Consider the following 18,101-nt stretch of genomic DNA (forward strand, 5'->3'; position numbering starts at 1 on the left):
TCCCTCTCACTCTCCTTCTGCCAATCCCCCCCTCCCTCCCCCCACTTGCTCTCCTTTTGCCCCTCCCGACTCCCACTCCCACTCTCCTTCTGCTCCTCTCCCCCTTCCCTCCCTCCCACCATTCTCCTCTCCCCCTCTCTTTCCCTTTTCCTCTCCCCCTCTCTTTCCCTTCCCCTAAGATCCGTGACAGTGAAACCCAACACCGCACCGGACGCTTCCGCAAGGGCTCCTGTTACCCCCTCCCTCCTTCCCCTTTCCTTTACTTCCCCTCGCTCCTTTTGCCCTCATACCTCCCCCGCCCTCCCCACCTCTGTTTCCTCTTTTGACTTTTCTCTCTCTCCTCCTTCTCTTAATATTTCAGTTGAGCTGAGAGAGGGAGGGGGAGAGATACATAGATAGATATCGAGAATATATGTATATGCACACACACACACATATATATGTAGAGAGAGAGAGAGAGAGAGAGAGAGAGAGAGAGAGAGAGAGAGAGAGAGAGAGAGAGAGAGAGAGAGAGAGAGAGAGAGAGAGAGAGAGAGAGAAGAGAGAGAGAGAAGAGAGAGAGAGAAGAGAGAAGAGAGAGAGAAAAGAGAGAGAGAGAAAAGAGAGAGAGAGAGAAGAGAGAGAGAGAGAATCGCGGAAAATGAAAAGAAAAACTACAAGCATGCACGCATCAGCAGTGACCCCCCCCCCCCCACATGCACACGCACATGATAACCCACAGCAAAATCTAGAAAAAAAAAAGACTTTCAAGCATTCGGACTTTCTTGTCCAAAAGAATGACTCGGCGACTTCCTCAAAGCGCAAACGACACGTGCTTCGAATCATGGCTCGCCACTCGCTCTGCAGCTCTACATCCTGCTCTGCAACCCGGCAGCGTCCTCAGGTTTGCCGAGCTATATTGGCTACACGAACATAGACACGCGCGCACTCTTGTATTCACTCACTCACACACACACATAAATTATGCGTGCACACATGTAATCACTTATTCACTCACACACACACACACACCCAGGAGCACAACCACCATTAAGATAATTAGCCGACAGGTATGTTGATCTTATTCTCTGCTATCTGCACAATTATCAGTATTTTACATTTTTCAGATATCTTCATTTGATAATCATAAGGCATTTTCACTGTTCATAGTATTTTTATCACTCTTAATGTTCCTGTGTACACATTATCATCCTTTATACATGGCATTCACCTTTGTTATCCATTTCTGTCGTAAGCTGTCTTCTTGATTAGTATATTTTCATCACATTTATATCCACTTCCTCCGCTTTCACTCGTTACCCTTCTTGTCATCACCCTTATTTTCTAATTTCGATCACGTGTAATATTATTTTTTACTGGTGCAATAATTAACAATGTTCTAGATATAATAAACTATGAAACAGCGAGTGATTACCGAAAAAAATATATATATAGATAGATAGATATATAAACATATACATTATAAATAAATAAATCAATAAATATATGTATATATACATATATATAAACGTAAACTTTTGATTTTTTCAGAGTGGAAATTATAGTGTTCGTACATGAGATCGTTCCGTTTAACCGAAACGTCGTGCCTTTCTTTTAAATTTTCTTGGTTCTTACGGGTGTTTTTTTTTTTCTTTTCTTGATAAAAATTCTGACTTCACTCATTAACTCGAACATGAAAACAAATTATAACAAGGTCTACTAAGACGAGAAAAAAAGCTGTAGCGAGGAGTACCCAGCTGAGCAAACAATAACACGCAGCGACGTCTCTCCAGAACGTAAACAATCCCAAGTACCACTAAAAAGACTCGGACTTACATCCTTGAATGGCATGGCAACTTCGTATCTAACACTTGATAAACACATACACGCTTCACTCAACGCATTGTTACTATTATTGATTTCTCTTTCGTTTTCTTTTCACATCATGGCAGCCTTAGGCGCGAGTTAAGAAGACGTCAACATTATGCGATGCCCTGCGGTTGCTCTTTCAGGATATGAAGTTTCAGTCCACGGAGCGGCAAGTCCTTTCCCCGCAAGCGTCCCCACGGCACTAAGGACGAGCCAGGATGTTGACCTGACTTCTACCCCCTCCCCACCCTCCCCCGCCCCTCCATCTCCTCCTCCTCCGACATGGTTGCCATCTACTATTTATAACAGGTCTTAAGAACCGTAAATAATGAGGACGTGAGTACATACCATCTCGAGTTCATCGTCACAAATCAGCCGTAGCGAACGTTAAAAAAAATCTGATGGGGAAAATAATAAAATTCAAGATTCCGAAGATGCTCAACCCAAACACGGGTTCAAAAAAGGTAACCTTGACTTGCGTTACCAATTTTACGACACATCTGCTCCTCTCCATCCTGCCCTCCAGTATCTCTGCCTCCTGTCCTTCAACTTGCCCCCTTCTGCCATTGCTACCCTACCCGAGCCTCACCCCCATACCCTCCCTACGGTTTGCCGCCCCGATACAAATTGCTAACACGAGATCCTTTGACTCCCATTCTGCGAGGGGTCACACGGAACGTCCATGTGGCGGTTCTCAAGGTCGTGTTATTTGTACTTAAACATACATACATACATACATGAATCATACACACACATGGATATGTATATATATATATATATATATATATATATATATATATGCATGCTTACATAAATATAAGTAACACACACACACACACACACTGCTTTTGGGGCGAATGAATGTCACATTCACAACGTGCATGGCGGATATCACAGAAAGACACTTAAAAGACTGCAAATGCCACACATAAAAATAACCACATAAGGCTGACGTACGTAAACAAAATGCAGACGCACATCCTTCCCCCGGAAAATATACAGTCATACGTTCACACGCACACACACAGCCGGTGAACGTAAACACAACCGCAAAAACTTCCCCAGAATTACCATGAGAAAGTAATGCGACAGTCTTATGTTCATAGAGGGTTTAAGACACAGCCTACATTCGTAACTAAGTAAATACGTACCTACATACTCACACACACACACACACACACACATACACACACACACACACACACACACACACACACACACACACACACACACACCGCATACGCAAACGCACGTACACTCACACAGTCCACCTGACTCTCCCAATTAGCCTATCTGACCTGCCCCGTCCCCCTCTCCCCCCTACCACAGTGTGGAGATTAGCAAGGCTTAATTACCACATAATAGACTTTATGACGCATGTGTGACGCTTAGCAAGAGAGTGGGCGACAGTGAGGTCAACTAGCGAATGAAAGCGGTACTTGAGGTTTTAGTTTTCAAAAAGAGAATTATTCCGACTTGCCGACACCAGATGAATGGATGTAGACTTTTATAACAAAATCAATAACAACAAACAATAATAATAACAATGTTAATATCAATAACAATAACAGCAATCTAACAACATTAATAATAGCACTGATGATGATCATAATGATGATGATCATAATGGTGATGATAGTTATAATAATGGTGATTAGAACTATAATAATGAGGAAGTTACTACTACTAAAAATAATGATAAAATGATATTGATTCTGATAGTGGTAATGAGTTATAATTATGAATATGGTGATGAGGATGATGATGATGATAACGATAACCACTACTATCATACTGATAATTATAACAATAATAATAATAACAATAATAATAATAATGACAATAATAACAATAATAACAATAATAATAATAATAACAATAATAATATCAAATATATCTATAATCATAGATGATGATGATTATACTAATACTACTCTACTACTACTATTACTACTACTACTACTAATAATAATAATAACAATAATATTGATTATTATTATTATCATTACTATGATGGTAACACTAATAACAATAATAGCAATGATATTAGTAACGGCAATAACACTAATGCTAACACTGACAATAATGATAATAATAATGAAGATGATAACAATGCTAAAATAAATAAAAAAAACAATAACATTAACAATATTGATGGTGTTAGTAGTGATCATAATGATGGTAATTATGATAATTATGACCCTAATGATAATGATGATGAAAATAATAACAAAATAACAACTGCAATGGCAATACTACTAATATTAATGATAATGATAAAAATAACAATAACGATAATGATGATAATATTCACATATATTGCAGACCCGAAACCAGTTTACCTTTCAAGCACACTGTCCACAGGCACAATTAGAGGAAAATTCACACCGCGTGGCGAAAAGAAGAGCTACGCAACGGGCCGATAATACTACCAAGACCGTTAATCAGTTACAATCACCACGTTACGCCCGACCAAACGACTCCGGCCGGCTCTGACTCTTGTCCTGGGCCATTCTTCGCGGTTTCGACACTCACTTCCGGTCTACAGACTTCCGCTTCCTTTGAGGATCAAGAACGTACATCTTGCCGTCAAACTTGACCTACATAATTACACAACCCCTTTCCTTCTGGCGCTGTTTCTCTCTTCTGTGTCTGTTTGTCGACGAGTAAATTATGCTAATTTGACATCACGCTCGTTCCCGATTTGTCTCGTCTGTTGTCTCCCACCCGTCCTCCGTCGATGGTATATGCGGGTATCAAATGCCCTCACGAGGAGCACCGTCAAGATTTGGGAAATAAGGATAGTGAGGATGAGGATAGCGAAGTCGAGGATATGGAGAGGATGACGACAGCGAAGCGGAATCGCTTCTGCATTGCATTACCGACTGTAGCTCAGGTATCCTCGAGGTTGCCGACGGCGGCATGCGCTTGACTCGTGCGTCTCTAATTCCATCAGTCTTTACATTTTCAGTACGTTACCAACTTGAAGCCCATTTTAAGCTTGCAATGAAACACCTCACCTTTGTCTCTATCTGTCTGTTTCTTCACCTATATCTCTCTCTACTTCCTCTCTCCCTCTTTCTCTCAACCACTCATTTTATCACATTCTAATATTAAAAAAAAAAAATCATTCTTACTTTTCAATCCTTATTAATGTCTATTCATCAGATTTCTACATCCATCCCACACTTAAAAAATAATTCCAAAAGAATAAACCACAGTGTCGATGTTTTCTCCTCTTTAATATTGTTGTTTACAGTTAATTCCCTCTTAAAATCGTATTGACTGACTGACTGAGAGAGAGACTGCCTGTGCGTGCGTCCACGATGCCGCTGGCCTTCCCCTCACTGCCTCGCGTTTCCGAGAAGTGGGGAAAAAGGGAAAAACCACGGATTATTTTTTTCTAACTTCGTCTTTCTTCTTGTGCTGCATCTTCTCGTAGTCGTGGGAATGAGATAACGTGAGGCAAAACTAGAACTGAAAGAAGGAATGATAAAACCGAAATAGAGATGGATGACAGTTAGAGAAATAATAAAGATTTATCTTTAAAAAGCTCAAAAGAGGGTGTAGAACGTACGAGATGCTTATAAGAAAGGAAAACTGCAGTGATCGAAGGAAACTTATAAAAGAGACTAAAATGAAGACGAAAACACAAAAATAAATAAATAACAGAAAGACAAAAGAAAAAACAAATGCTCACATAAACAAGAAAAGCTGGCAATTCACAGTAAAAAGTGTATATATAAACATTTATCAATCTATCGCTAGTCACGTCACGCGCCGGTCGAAAGGAGTTGGCGGCTCATAAACAAGCGATATTTAACGCAACACCATCATTATCGTCATCATCACCATCATCATCATCTCCATCATCATCATCATCATCACCTGCATCGTCATCGTCCTTGGGAAGGGTTTATTCACCTTATCCCGAACAAGGATAGAACTGGGAAATTCTGATGAATGTTATGTGCGACTCTGATGAAAGTAAAGTGCGACTCTGCAAAAAAAAAAGAAAAAAAAAAAGTGAAGCCTGACTTTATTTAACGAATGTAAAACACGATTCTAAACGAAGTAATGTATGATTCCCTTTAAGGGATGTAAAATCCAACTCTTTAAATAAAGTGACGCGGCCTATTACACTTAAAATGAAAATAAAACAAGATTCTCTAGATAAAGTGAAACATGACCCTAAAGATCAAGAGAGTACGACTCTGCGAGAAAAAATCTTTATAGACAGTTAAGTGGGGATATTTTTTTCAAAGGAAAGTAGAGCAAGAAAGAAAAAAAAAATCAGGATATCACGACATGCTGCCGTCCACTGCGTCACAACATGCCTTTTTTTTGCACGATGAATTCACGCGGGTAGTAACAGCATGGTACGTTGATGCAGACAAAGAGCGAACCTCAGATTCCGTTCCGTTTTCCTATGAGGAAAATTTTTTTAAAGACCGCTCCAAAGAGCGAAGACCGAGAAAAAATAAAAATCAGCTGATTCCGGCGTACAAACAGCAACGGGGCGGGAAATGTGTTCGCGGGGAAAAAGTGCAGTCTGGACTACGCACGTTTGCTTCTCAAACTCTGACGGGCAAGTTTGATCTAACTATACACTTTGCAAATTACGCAACAACTGGGGTATTGAGATCTCAAATACATGGGCCCGTGCTGTGAAGAGATTTGCCGGGATCAAGTAGAAATCCGGTACCTGATCTCTTCAGGTAAATCTACATCACGGACATTCTTGCTCCAACACTTGCTCTCTTCTCTCCCTTTTTCTTCTCTTTTCCCAGTCTTCTTTCCCTTTCCTTCTCTTTCTTTCTCCTCTTTTCTCTCTCTCTCTCTCTCTCTTTCTGCCTTTCATTTCCTCTCCCTTCTCTTTCTCTCCCCCTCTCCTCCCTCTCCCTTCCCCCCCTCCCTCTCTCTCTCATAAAACTTAGTCAAAGGTTGCTCTCTCGACCCGCCTATCCTGCAGCACCGAAGAAAGAGTTTTATTGGCTGCAATATTCAATCGTGACACATCCTTGACTGCACAAAGACTTTCCTGGCTGTCACCCTGCCCGAGCTGCCACTTCTAGGAGCTGCAAGTCGGTTCCGCAAAGGACAAAGGTTTGTCTAACACGCGCGAGGATAAATACACGTGCATACGCACAGAAATGCACACACGGCAGCACTCGAACATGGAGTAGAAACATACATGCATAAATTCAAAGCGTGGAGAGAGGGAGGGAGGGAGGGAGGGAGAGGGAGAAAGAGGGAGAGGGAGAAAGAGGGAGAGGGAGAAAGAGGGAGAGGGAGAGGAAGGGATAAAGGGAGATAAAGGGAGAAAGGGAGATAGAGGGAGGGAGAGAGAGAGAGAGAGAGAGAGAGAGAGAGAGAGAGAGAGAGAGAGAGAGAGAGAGAGAGAGAGAGAGAGAGAGAGAGAGAGAGAGAGAGAGGACCTGGTGAATATTCAGATTCTATATCTACAATATTTTAATCCCAGTTAATTTCAAAGAGCGTTGCAAGAGCGAATCAACATTGCATGTAGCGTAATCATATTTTGAAAGCCATGCCACCATGTACGTAGTATTCACTCTTTCGATTATTCCCTGAAGTTATCGAATATACTATGAACACCGTCCGATAGTTGGTTGTAAATTCAGACACACATTTTTTTTTTTCTGTTTATATTGCTATTTTCTAAAGAGATATTACTATTCCATTAAAACTGGGAGTATTTCGTATGGCTGTTGCGATCAACCTACTTGCAAAACTGTTGCATATTTACAATACTTTACAAATCATTCGCTATTGAGGGGTAATTTCATATTTCCTTTTTAAGCCTACAAGCTTAATAGCAAATTGTCCCTGTTCTTAATTAAGTATCATGCTTTCTCATAATTAACCGCAAACATCACTAAAATACATGAATGAATAACATACATATTTATTTTTCTATTATTTTCTTAAAGATTTACAACATATTTCCGAAGCTGGACTGATATCTAACATTTTCATATCATAGTAATGTAAGAAGAAAAAAACGTAAACAAAGCATATTCGACACACACACACACACACACACACACACACACACACACACACCCACACACACACCTCAATTCAAGTGCGAAATAAAATTAGCGCATAGTGACCGACAGGCGCTAATGGAATAGGAAACATGTGCTATTTCACGCTACCAATTAAAAGTGCTGACCTCATCCTCACGTTTTGTTGTTGTTTTCTTCATATTTTTAACCTCGCTGTTATCCGCTTAACATAGAAAAAAAGAAGAAAAAAAATGATCCGAACTTCGCCTCAAAAGTCATGTCCTGTGTAGCATAGGGCGACAAGAGCAAACCACCACCAGACTTGTCACACAAAGATTGTCGACATTTAATACACCAGTGTGTATGTTCTATAAAAAAAAAAAAAAAAAAAAAAAAAAAAAAAACAATAATCCGTTTAAGTGTTAACAAAGGCGGAAAACAAAGAAAACGTTATTCTTCAATATGTCCATATTTGCAGGTCTTTGTGTCGTGCACCATTTCTCAGTTCTAAAATAATAACAATAATAATATAAATTATAATAATAAGAACGAAATACAGCAATAATCAGAAAGAAGAAAGTTACAAAACGAAATAAATTGTTATGCCAATATTTGTAAAACAGAGGCAGCACATACAAACGAATTTTGATTTATTGATCACGTACTGAAGACTCTTACAAACATCGCAGCGTTTAACAGCGTCGTATAGTTCCACCTGTATAAACTGCACCCAGGAGAGAGAGAGAGAGAGAGAGGGGGGGGGGGGGGGAGAGAGAGAGAGAGAGGGGGGGGGGGGGGAGGGAGAGGGAGAGAGAGAGATAGAGAGAGAGAGAGAGAGTGAGTGAGTGAGAGAGAGAGAGAGAGAGTGAGAGGGGGCGGGAGAGAGAGAAAGAGAAAGAGAGACAGAGAGAGGGAAGGAGAAACATATATATATATATAGAGAGAGAGACAAACAAAGAGAGAAAGATAAACAAAGAAAGAAGACCTAGCGAACTGCAATCCCCTTATCCCGCCCCCAATTCCGCCCCAAAGACTTCCACGTTTAAATCCCCCTGCTTCCCGCCCACCCCGCCCATCCCGCTCACCATTGGAGATGAAAGGCGGAGTGACCCTGCTTCCTCCATCGACTCCAAAAGGCATTTCGTCCGCGCAGTCCCTTGGCATTCACGGTTCTCATTTCCCGCGGACTCATTCATCTTCTGGCCTTTCAGGGGCTATCTCCTTCCCTTGCTTGCTTTCTTCCCTTTTGCTCTTCCTCTCTACGTTTTCTCTGTCTGTCTGTCTCTCTGTACCAGTCTCGCATTCTCTCTCTCTCTCTCTCTCGCATTTTCTCTCTCTCTCTGTCTCCCCCCCCCCCCCCTCTCTCTCGCATTTTCTCTCTCTCTCTCTCTCTCTCTCTCTGTCTCCCCCCTCTCTCTCTCTCCCTCTCTCTCCCCCCCCCCCTCTCTCTCTCTCTCTCCCTCCCCCCCCTCTCCCCCCCCCCCCCTCTCTCTCTCTCCCTCTCCCCCCCCCCTCTCTCTCTAGTCCCCATTCTACCGTTTCTCTTATTTCTTGTTTCGATCCATCCCATTTTTTCTCCATTCACATTCCCATAATACTGATTCTCTTATGCCTTTCTTTTTTCATCGCCGTACTGTTCATCCCTCCCCTTCTCCCCTCTTCCCTTTACTTCATTTCTTCTTCATTCTCTTATGCTGTCTATCATCTCTTTTCTAATCTCCCTTTTCACCTATCCTTGAATTCCATCATCTCTATCTCTCGTCTCTTATTCTTATATTTTTTAAAACTCTTACGTCTTTCATCCTCTCGATCCCCCTCCCCCATGGCCAAAGCGAGGACATGTTAGCAGTTCATCATCTTTAAAGAGTTCCATCCGGTGCCCCTCCCCCGTCCTGGCTCTCTCTCCATACCCCTCCCTCCCATTCCCCGTCCTCTGTCTCTCTCTCCTTTTTCTCACTTTCCGTCTCTTTTCCCTTCCCCTTCCCATGTCCTGCTCTCTGTCTGGCTTCCCTTTACCCACTCTCTATCTCTCTTTCTTCCCCCTCCCTTGCTTGTCCCCCCTCTCTCTCCTTCCCTCCCACGCCCATTCTCTCCCCTTCTCCCTCCCCCGCCATCTCTCTCTCTCTATCTATCTATCTCCTCCCTTCCCTGTCCTCTCTATCTTTCTCTTCCCTTCTCTCTCTTACCCGCCCTCTGTCTTTCTCTCTTAACTTCCCTCTTTTTCTCCCTTCTATCTCTCTTCCTTTCCGCCCTCTGTCTCTCTTTTGTCTCCCTCCCTCCTCATTCCGCCTGTATCTCTTTTCCCGCCCTATATCCCTTCCTTCCTTCTCATCCTGATTGGCTTCTTTCCCTCTATCCCTTCCTTCTTCCTGGCCTTCCTATCTTTCTTTCCCCGCTCTCTATTTTTCTCCCTGTACCTACTGTTCTTTTACATTTTTGTCTTCTCTTATTCTCTCTCCTTTACCTTCTACGATTTAATCTTTATCTCTCCATTTCTTCCCCTATAATTTTCTTTGTATCCTTTTCCAAATTCTCTGTAAGTCAGTCTTTCACCACACGTGTCTGGTTGGCTTTGTTTCATTTCATATTTTTTTTCAGTAGATTCTTTCATGGTAAAAACACGAATACAGATGCACATGTATATTTGGAAGCGCACACACAACATAAACATAAGCGTAGTCACTTACATACAGATGCACATGTATATTTGGAAGCACACACACAACATAAACACAAGCGTAGTCACTTACATACAATCTCCCCTCCCTCTCCAGACTCACGTACCGCCCCCCCCCCCCCACCTCTCTCTCTCTCTTTCTCTCTCTCTCACACACACATATATACATATCCTCACATATACACACAAAGGGACACTCATATACACCCCCCCCCACACACACACACACAAGCAAAGTGAGCTCACAGGAACGTTATCTCGGCAGGTGCGGTGGCATCACATGTTACCTGCGGGAAAGAGAGGCACGAATGAGATCTCAAATAATACAACAGTAATAACGATACTATTATAAAACAACTACAAGGAAACAGATGACTCAGCATAAGAAATCCCATTCAGGTTGAGATGATGGTAAGGGAAATTGTCAGTATCTTCATTGTTTTGATTTTGGTAATAATAATTTTTATTATCGTTATCATCCTCACCGTCATCATAATTTTTGTTGTTTGTCATCATCGTTATCATACCAAAATAATAATAGTAATGGTAATAGTAATAGGAGAGTCGGAATAACGATAATAATAACAAGAATAAGAATAACAACAATAATAATGATAATGATAATGAAATAACTTTATTATCATTCAGCTATTCTTCTTTTTTATTAACATTATTACAACCCTTATCATCACTGTCACTCATTATCATCTTTGCTAGCAACATTATATAATAACAATATCACTAACAACACGAATTATGAAGTAAAAGGTAAACACGCTGATAAAAGCGGCAACACAAAACCGCATAATTCCATATGTACAATAAATACATAAAATACACAAAGGCACTTTTCAGCAAACAATCATATATTTGTACAGTGAACAAAAAGATTAACAAAAACAAAGAGTTCTTTTTCATTAGTGAAAGACATCATTTGAAACTTCCATTCAAAAATAAAATAAAATGAATGTACAGCCCTCGTCTCCTACGTCACCGGGCTCACCTTCACCTCCTCCGCCCTCCCCTGAACAGGTGTCTCCCTGCCCCTCCCACGCCCCACACGCTCTGTCACGAATAAGTATATTATATCAAATATCCGTCTGACTCTCCCCTCCTTCTACACCTTGTCCTTTCCTCTTTTCGTTCTTTCCTCCTTCGCTCTTTAAATCCAACTTCTGTTCCTCCTCTTCTTCTTCTCTCCCTTTCTCCTATCCTCTCTTCCTCCCATTCCTCCGTCCCAATATCTCTTCCCCTCTCCCTCTTTTCGCACATTTCTCCCCCACTACCCACTTCTCTTTCCCCCTATACCTCTCCCGCGCCCTCTTCTCTCATTTTTCTTCTCTTCCCTCCCCTCTCCTTCTCCGACTCCCCTCCCTCTTTCCTTCCTTCTCTCCCTCCCTCATCCCCTCCATCTCCCAATCCACACTCACCCCCCTTCCCCCACACACCCTCTCTCACCCCCTTTCCATGTCACGTTTGCGGTACGGGTCTGCCACGGCCCGTCGCCACGTGTGTGTGTTTGTGTGTTTACAGATGAGCTGGACCAAAAGGCTTAGCTTGTGCTCATAGATAAAAAGAATGAACAAAATAACATTTTTCTTTTTTTAAATAGTAAATAAATACTGTAAATTAAAATAAATTACGACCCTTGAGTATCCGAACCAACCGTGAGCACACGTGTGATAATTTAGGAACTGGCAACACGGGAATGATTGAGGGAGACCGAAGATGATTAAAGGTGGAGAGGGAAGCGGCAGTGGAAGATATACGAGGAATGAAAGAGAGGGATCGAGAGAAAGAAAGAAAGAGAGAGAGAGAGAAATAAAGAGAGAGAGAGAGAGGGAGGGAATATTACGATAAGGGATAAGAAAAAGAAAACAGAATAAAATAAAAAGGGGCAAAAAAACTCTAGCTACGAAAAAACTAAACTACTAACAAGAATAAATAGATTAAAATATCATTATCATAATGGTTATAACAACATCAACAATAATATACATGATAAAAATAATAATAATAACAATAAAACAACAATAATCATAATGATTACAATAACACTACTAACAATTACAATAAATAGATAAGATAAAACAAATAATTGAGCCATCTGGAGGAAGAAAATGCAACAAAAAAACACAAAAAAACAGAAGCTAAGTACACAAACCGACCAATAGATAGCGCCTAAAAAAATAGTAAATAGAAAGAAAGAGAAAAATAAAACGTAGTAATAAAAAAGAAACAGAAAAAAGCAACAGCAGCAAGCCACAGAGACGACAGAGGATGCAGCTGATTGTCAAGCAGAGAAGCTTTTCCTCCCCGCTCTTGCCACACACTCTCGTCGTTGGCAAAATTGCTCTCCGCGTTGCATTCATTCCCTCCGCTGCAAGGCCAACGGGTGAAGGAAAAGAGATTCTAAAATGTGGTTATAAGTAGAGAAATGGATAACAGGACAATGGGGGGGGGGGGGGGGGTGAGTGGAGTGAGGAAATCTGTGTGTGTGTGTGTGTGTGTGTGTGTGTGTGTGTGTGTAAGTGTAAGAAAGAGAGACAAAGAGAGAAAGATTGGATATATTTACCACCATATAAGTTTGCTAATCATAATATATCACGGCCATTTCTTCCTTCTTTCCACCCCTCCCCACACACAAACACACGCACACGCGCGCACACACACACACACACAGAAACACACAAACACACGCTGAGTACATGTGACCTCCGCCCAAATCTCCTGATATCAGGTCGATCCTGTTACACTGGGCGTGTGTGGGCTTCCTTGAGTTAACGCGATAATGTTAGGACGTCGTGATATAACACCACCAGAATTCCTACTAATGCGAGGAGCGTTCACATCATCGCAAGGATATAATGTTAACAGAAGCGCGTGGATGTACGGTGAGGGGAGAGAAGAGGGGAGATGAGAGAGAGGGAAGAGGGAAATAGGGGGAGGAGGGAGATAATGAGAGGGAGAAAGAGAGAGAATAGTGAACGGCAGACCTAACGGAAAGACTCACAAAACGCTGAAGTTGTTTAAAGCCAACAACATTCACACGCTCAGATTATAATGCTAACGTTTTCCAAACAAAGGAAGAAGAAAAGAAGAACAAAAAAGCAGGAAAAGAGGAAACGGGGAAGACCCTCCCGCAGATGCCGACTCACAAAGTCACTCACCGCGGCTCGTGGCTCGCTCCTCTGTCGACATGAGCCAGAATTACACACAAAATATAAATTCTGTTACTCGTCACGTCCATTGCGTAAGGCCCCGCACGTCCTCCTGTTATCTGCGACGTTACCGTCCAGCAGAGAAACAGCATGAACACGAACTCATGTTACATCACGTTACCCGTTTACTGTTTTAACGGGTAACGGCAAACAGTCGCGGAATTACTACGATGCCCGACGTTGCGAGTCTTAACTTCAACGCGCGTTAAATATGACTGACAAAGTACCAACACGCTGTGAATACAAAGCCTTTAAAGAAAGAGTTCTGAAAAGTCCTGAAGGTCGAAAAAGGTCACGCACATCACAAAGGGACGCCACCCCCCCCCCCCCCTATACAGTACCCTTTCCCCTTTCCCCTTATCCCCCCTTTCCTTGTTTTTGAGTGACGTCGTTGGTGTCTATTGCATGTTCTGGCACATATGGCGGAGTTACGCCGCGTGAAGCAATATTTTGTGACTTAATGATCAATATTTCATGACTGCCTTGGCGGGTCGCGGCCAAGTTGCTCTCTCTCTCTCTCTCTCGCTCTCTCTCTACCACATACTATACATCTCTTTCTCTTCCTATTTTCCTTTCTTTAATCTTTTCCCCAGACCCGTTATCTTTCTCTACATTTACCCTTCACTCCCTTCCCCCCCCCCCCCTTTCTTCCCCTCACTCCTCCTCTCTCCCTCATCCAAATTCTTTACCATTATCGTCTCTTATCTTTCTTCCTAATTATTTCTCATTTTCCCACTTTCTATGCAAGTCCTCGAGGCACAGCAAACCGAAATGCTACCACCAACCTCGGGGTGACAACGTGGCACCCTATAATGGAACGTGACGTGACACTTGACAAGGTTATTCGGCGTGACGCAAGTGTGACACTATATGTAACTTGTACCATCATTTCTAGCTTATCACTTCTTAGCGTACTGTCATCTTTGCGTTTCATCTTTTTTTTCTCTCTCCCCACCAGCAGTCTATCATTCCTACTTTCGTACTTTCACTGTCACTTTTGGATTATCATTTATTTTTATGTTGATCTACTACTTGTAATCTTTACTTTCTTTTACCCTTAAATCTCTCGTGAACTATTTCTGTTTTTATCTACCTTAAATCTCCCGTGAGCAATTTCTAGTTTCATCTACCTTTAAACTCTCGTGAACTACTATTTCTACTTTCTTAGCTCTCCTACGTACCAGCAATAAGTACTCATGTCTTCCCTTAACTTTTACTAATTTCTACTTTCATCTACCAATTGCTTTTTTATAACTATCATCACCTGTAACTTAATTACATAGACCTTTTTCCGTCTACCACAAATCGACTTTCACACTAATTGCTTACCCCTACTCTCGTTCTTTCATTTTGTTCGATGATGAAAAGATGATGGAAGCAAAAGAAGATGAGAGAGGAGGGAGAAATATTAAGAGGAAAAGAGGAGAGAAAATGGGTAGGAAGATTGAGAAAAGAAAGAGAAGACAGGGAGATTAAGAAGAGAAAGAGACAAAAGGAAGGAAAATTGAGAAGAGAAGGTGTTGTGTGAGAGGCGACGGAAAGGGAGCGCATCTGGCCACGATGAAGCTACCTCCCGTGATCATCTCGTGACCTTTGACCTCTTCCGCTTCCCTCTGCGTCTAATGACTCACTCTAATAACAGATCACCTGTTAATCCCTGGCCATTACTTTAGTCAGCCTTACGTCACCGATTTCTGCCCCCACCCCCCTGCACATGACACTTGCTCCCTTCTCTCCCCTCCTCTCTTCTTTTATTCGTTCATTTTCTTTCCCTTCTCTCTTTGGTTTCCCAGTCCATTTTTCTAATTCTCTCTTCTCTTCCTTTTCCTTCTCCACATTATATTTACCCTTGTTCTCCCTCTTCCTATCTATCGTCTTCCTTCCCACTTAATTACTTCTCCCTCCCTTTCCTCTTTCCCCCTTTCCCTTCTCCATATCCTCTACATCTATTCTTCTTCACTTCTATACTCTCCTCCCTCATGTTTCTCCCGTTTTCTTCCTTGTCACCTTCCCCATTTTCCTCCTGGTCTCTTTCTTCTTCCTCTTCCTCTCGTACACATCCAGCTCCATTTCTCACCATTTTTTCTTCTTTCTCTTCCCCTCCTACTCCTCTAGCCCCTTTCCTCCTTCTCATCTTTCTTCGGTGCTCTTTGCCCTCTTGAGAGTTCCTACAACAAGTGTTTGTTGTGTGCGGTGAATCTGCACTTCCTCCTTACATTCGCATCTGCTTCTCCTTTTATTCCTGATTCTCTTTCTTCCTCATTTACTTTCATTTTTTTATTTTTCACTTCATCATTCCTACTCCTCTTCTCTTCTTTTAACTCTCTCTCTCTCTCTCTCTCTCTCTCTCTCTCTCTCTCTCTCTCTCTCTCTCTCTCTCTCTCTCTCTCTCTCCCCCAGTGTCGTGATCTTTTCCAGCTGAACAATATTGAAAAATATGACATAAAACATGCAGCTTGCCTCTGAATGAGCTGCCTGATGAGAGAGCACACTTGTGACAGCTCTGAATCCATTTCGATGCAGTTTTTGGGCATAAATCTCTAAATTCGTGAGGTGTTACTGATCCACATATCCCCGTGTGTAGAAGGAACGGCATGGTTCTGTGTTATACTGGGGATACGCATGCACAAACGTGTTATTTCTGCGTAGATGTTGATACTGACATCCCTGAGTACTCACAGAGCCTATATAAAAATCTCTTTTTTTTCATCTTGTTCTCTCGCTCTATCTCCCAAGGCTTCTCTCTCTTCTTTCTCTCTCTCTCTCTTTGATCATAATCTGATTTCCTTTTCCCTTTATTCGCCCTCTCTCTCCCTCTCCGCTCCCCCTTCCCCCTACTCTCCTCTCCCTCTCTTTCTCTCACTCACTACTCCACCCCTCCTCTCTCTCTCCCACACGTTCTCCATAAGGGACGCCGGGCACGCCAAGATGCACAAAGCGAGTCGTTCTGGCATCACTCTGGGAATTGTGACAGAGCTTCGTCATGGCACCTGCGTGTGACTCTAACGCAATATCTATCGCAAGTATGGACAAAATTCGTGATGTTCGAGGAAAAAAAACCATATCCTTCCAACAAAATAAATTCGTGTCTAAAAATATAGTGATTCCACTCATAGGTGATTTTTCTTTGGGTCATTAGTATTGAATTTTGTTGATAACGAAGTTTAAGATGCGGATCATGAGCCATTATTTACTCTTTAATTTGTCACTATTATCATTGTTATTATCACTATCATTAAGATAATCCTTAACATTATTTATATACTTTTGATGAGGAAAGGGATTTGGATCCAGTTTGAGTTAGATCAAGCAGGATTTTATTACAAAAGGCAAAAGGAAATTTACAAAGCCGTCTAAACATACTTGAAATCACTACGGGATAGAATCCCTTTGCGACGAATGACAAAACGGTCTACCGTGTTGATAAAATGACGGGGAAAAGCACTATACACAAAAGAACCATCATTCTTTGTGTAAATGGGATCTTTTCTCTCATACCTATACAATACAGATTACAAACATCATTCAGAACTCACGATTGCATTCCGTATTCAAAGCACGGATTCCACACCCTATTAACAACACTGCAATCACACGAAAACAGGCACACATCACAGTTACCAAACAGAGGGTAACAGATACCCACAATTACGGGTCGATCACGACACAAACACATTCTGTGTCGTCTTTGGGGTCCGTCGTGGTAGATCTGATCAGAGTGGCCGAGAAAACGTCCACGGGATTCCCACGGTGACGAGCTGGAGGGGGGAGGAAAGAGGGAAGGGGAGTAAGAGGAAAGAGGGGGAGGAGGGGGAAGGGGAGGAAAGAGGGGTGGAGAGGGGGAGGAAGAGGAAGGAAGGGGGAGGGAGAGTAAAGAGGAGGAGAAACGAGGGGGAGGGGTGGGGGTGGGGAAGCAAGGGGAAGAAAAGAGGGGGAGGGGAAAGGGGCAAGAGGAAGGAGGGAAAAGGGATGGGGAAGGTGGGCTGGAGAAGGGGGGGAGGGGAAGACAGGAGTCAGGAGAGGGGAGAGGAAATGGAGGAAATGGGAGGGGGAAGATGGGGACGGGAAGAGGAGGGAGAGACAGAAACGATAGGGAGAAGGGAATAGGGAGAGAGGAAGAGGGGGAGTAGAGGGAAGAGGAATGAGAGGATGGAAAGAGGGAAAGGGGGAAGGGAGAGAGCTGGGGATTGGGGAGGGGATGAGCGAATGAGGAGATGGAAGAAGAAAGAAGGAGAAGAGAAAGGAGGGAGAGGCATATGGGGAGGGAAGGGGAAGTGGGGAGAGAGAAAGTGAGAGGGAGAAGAGGAAGGGGGGGAGAAGAGCAGA

The 18,101-nt window shown here is 42.4% G+C and overlaps 1 protein-coding gene across 3 annotated transcripts in view; it reads right to left on the reverse strand.

Annotated features, from left to right (window-relative positions):
- Positions 1-18,101, reverse strand: part of LOC125031883 (rho family-interacting cell polarization regulator 2-like) — a 116,786-nt gene that overhangs the window by 23,755 nt on the left and 74,930 nt on the right. Inside the window, exon 1 of one of the 3 annotated variants that reach the window (XM_047622876.1) lies at positions 1,816-2,057. The exons of the other annotated variants lie outside the window; for them this stretch is intronic. Coding sequence (XP_047478832.1) covers positions 1,816-1,863 — 48 coding nt within the window. The 5' untranslated portion in view covers positions 1,864-2,057. Of the gene's footprint in view, positions 1-1,815; positions 2,058-18,101 lie in introns of those variants that run through there. 3 annotated transcript variants of the gene reach the window in all.

Source organism: Penaeus chinensis, chromosome 13 (assembly GCF_019202785.1).
Source record: "Penaeus chinensis breed Huanghai No. 1 chromosome 13, ASM1920278v2, whole genome shotgun sequence".
NCBI classification, from domain to species: Eukaryota; Metazoa; Arthropoda; class Malacostraca; order Decapoda; family Penaeidae; genus Penaeus; species Penaeus chinensis.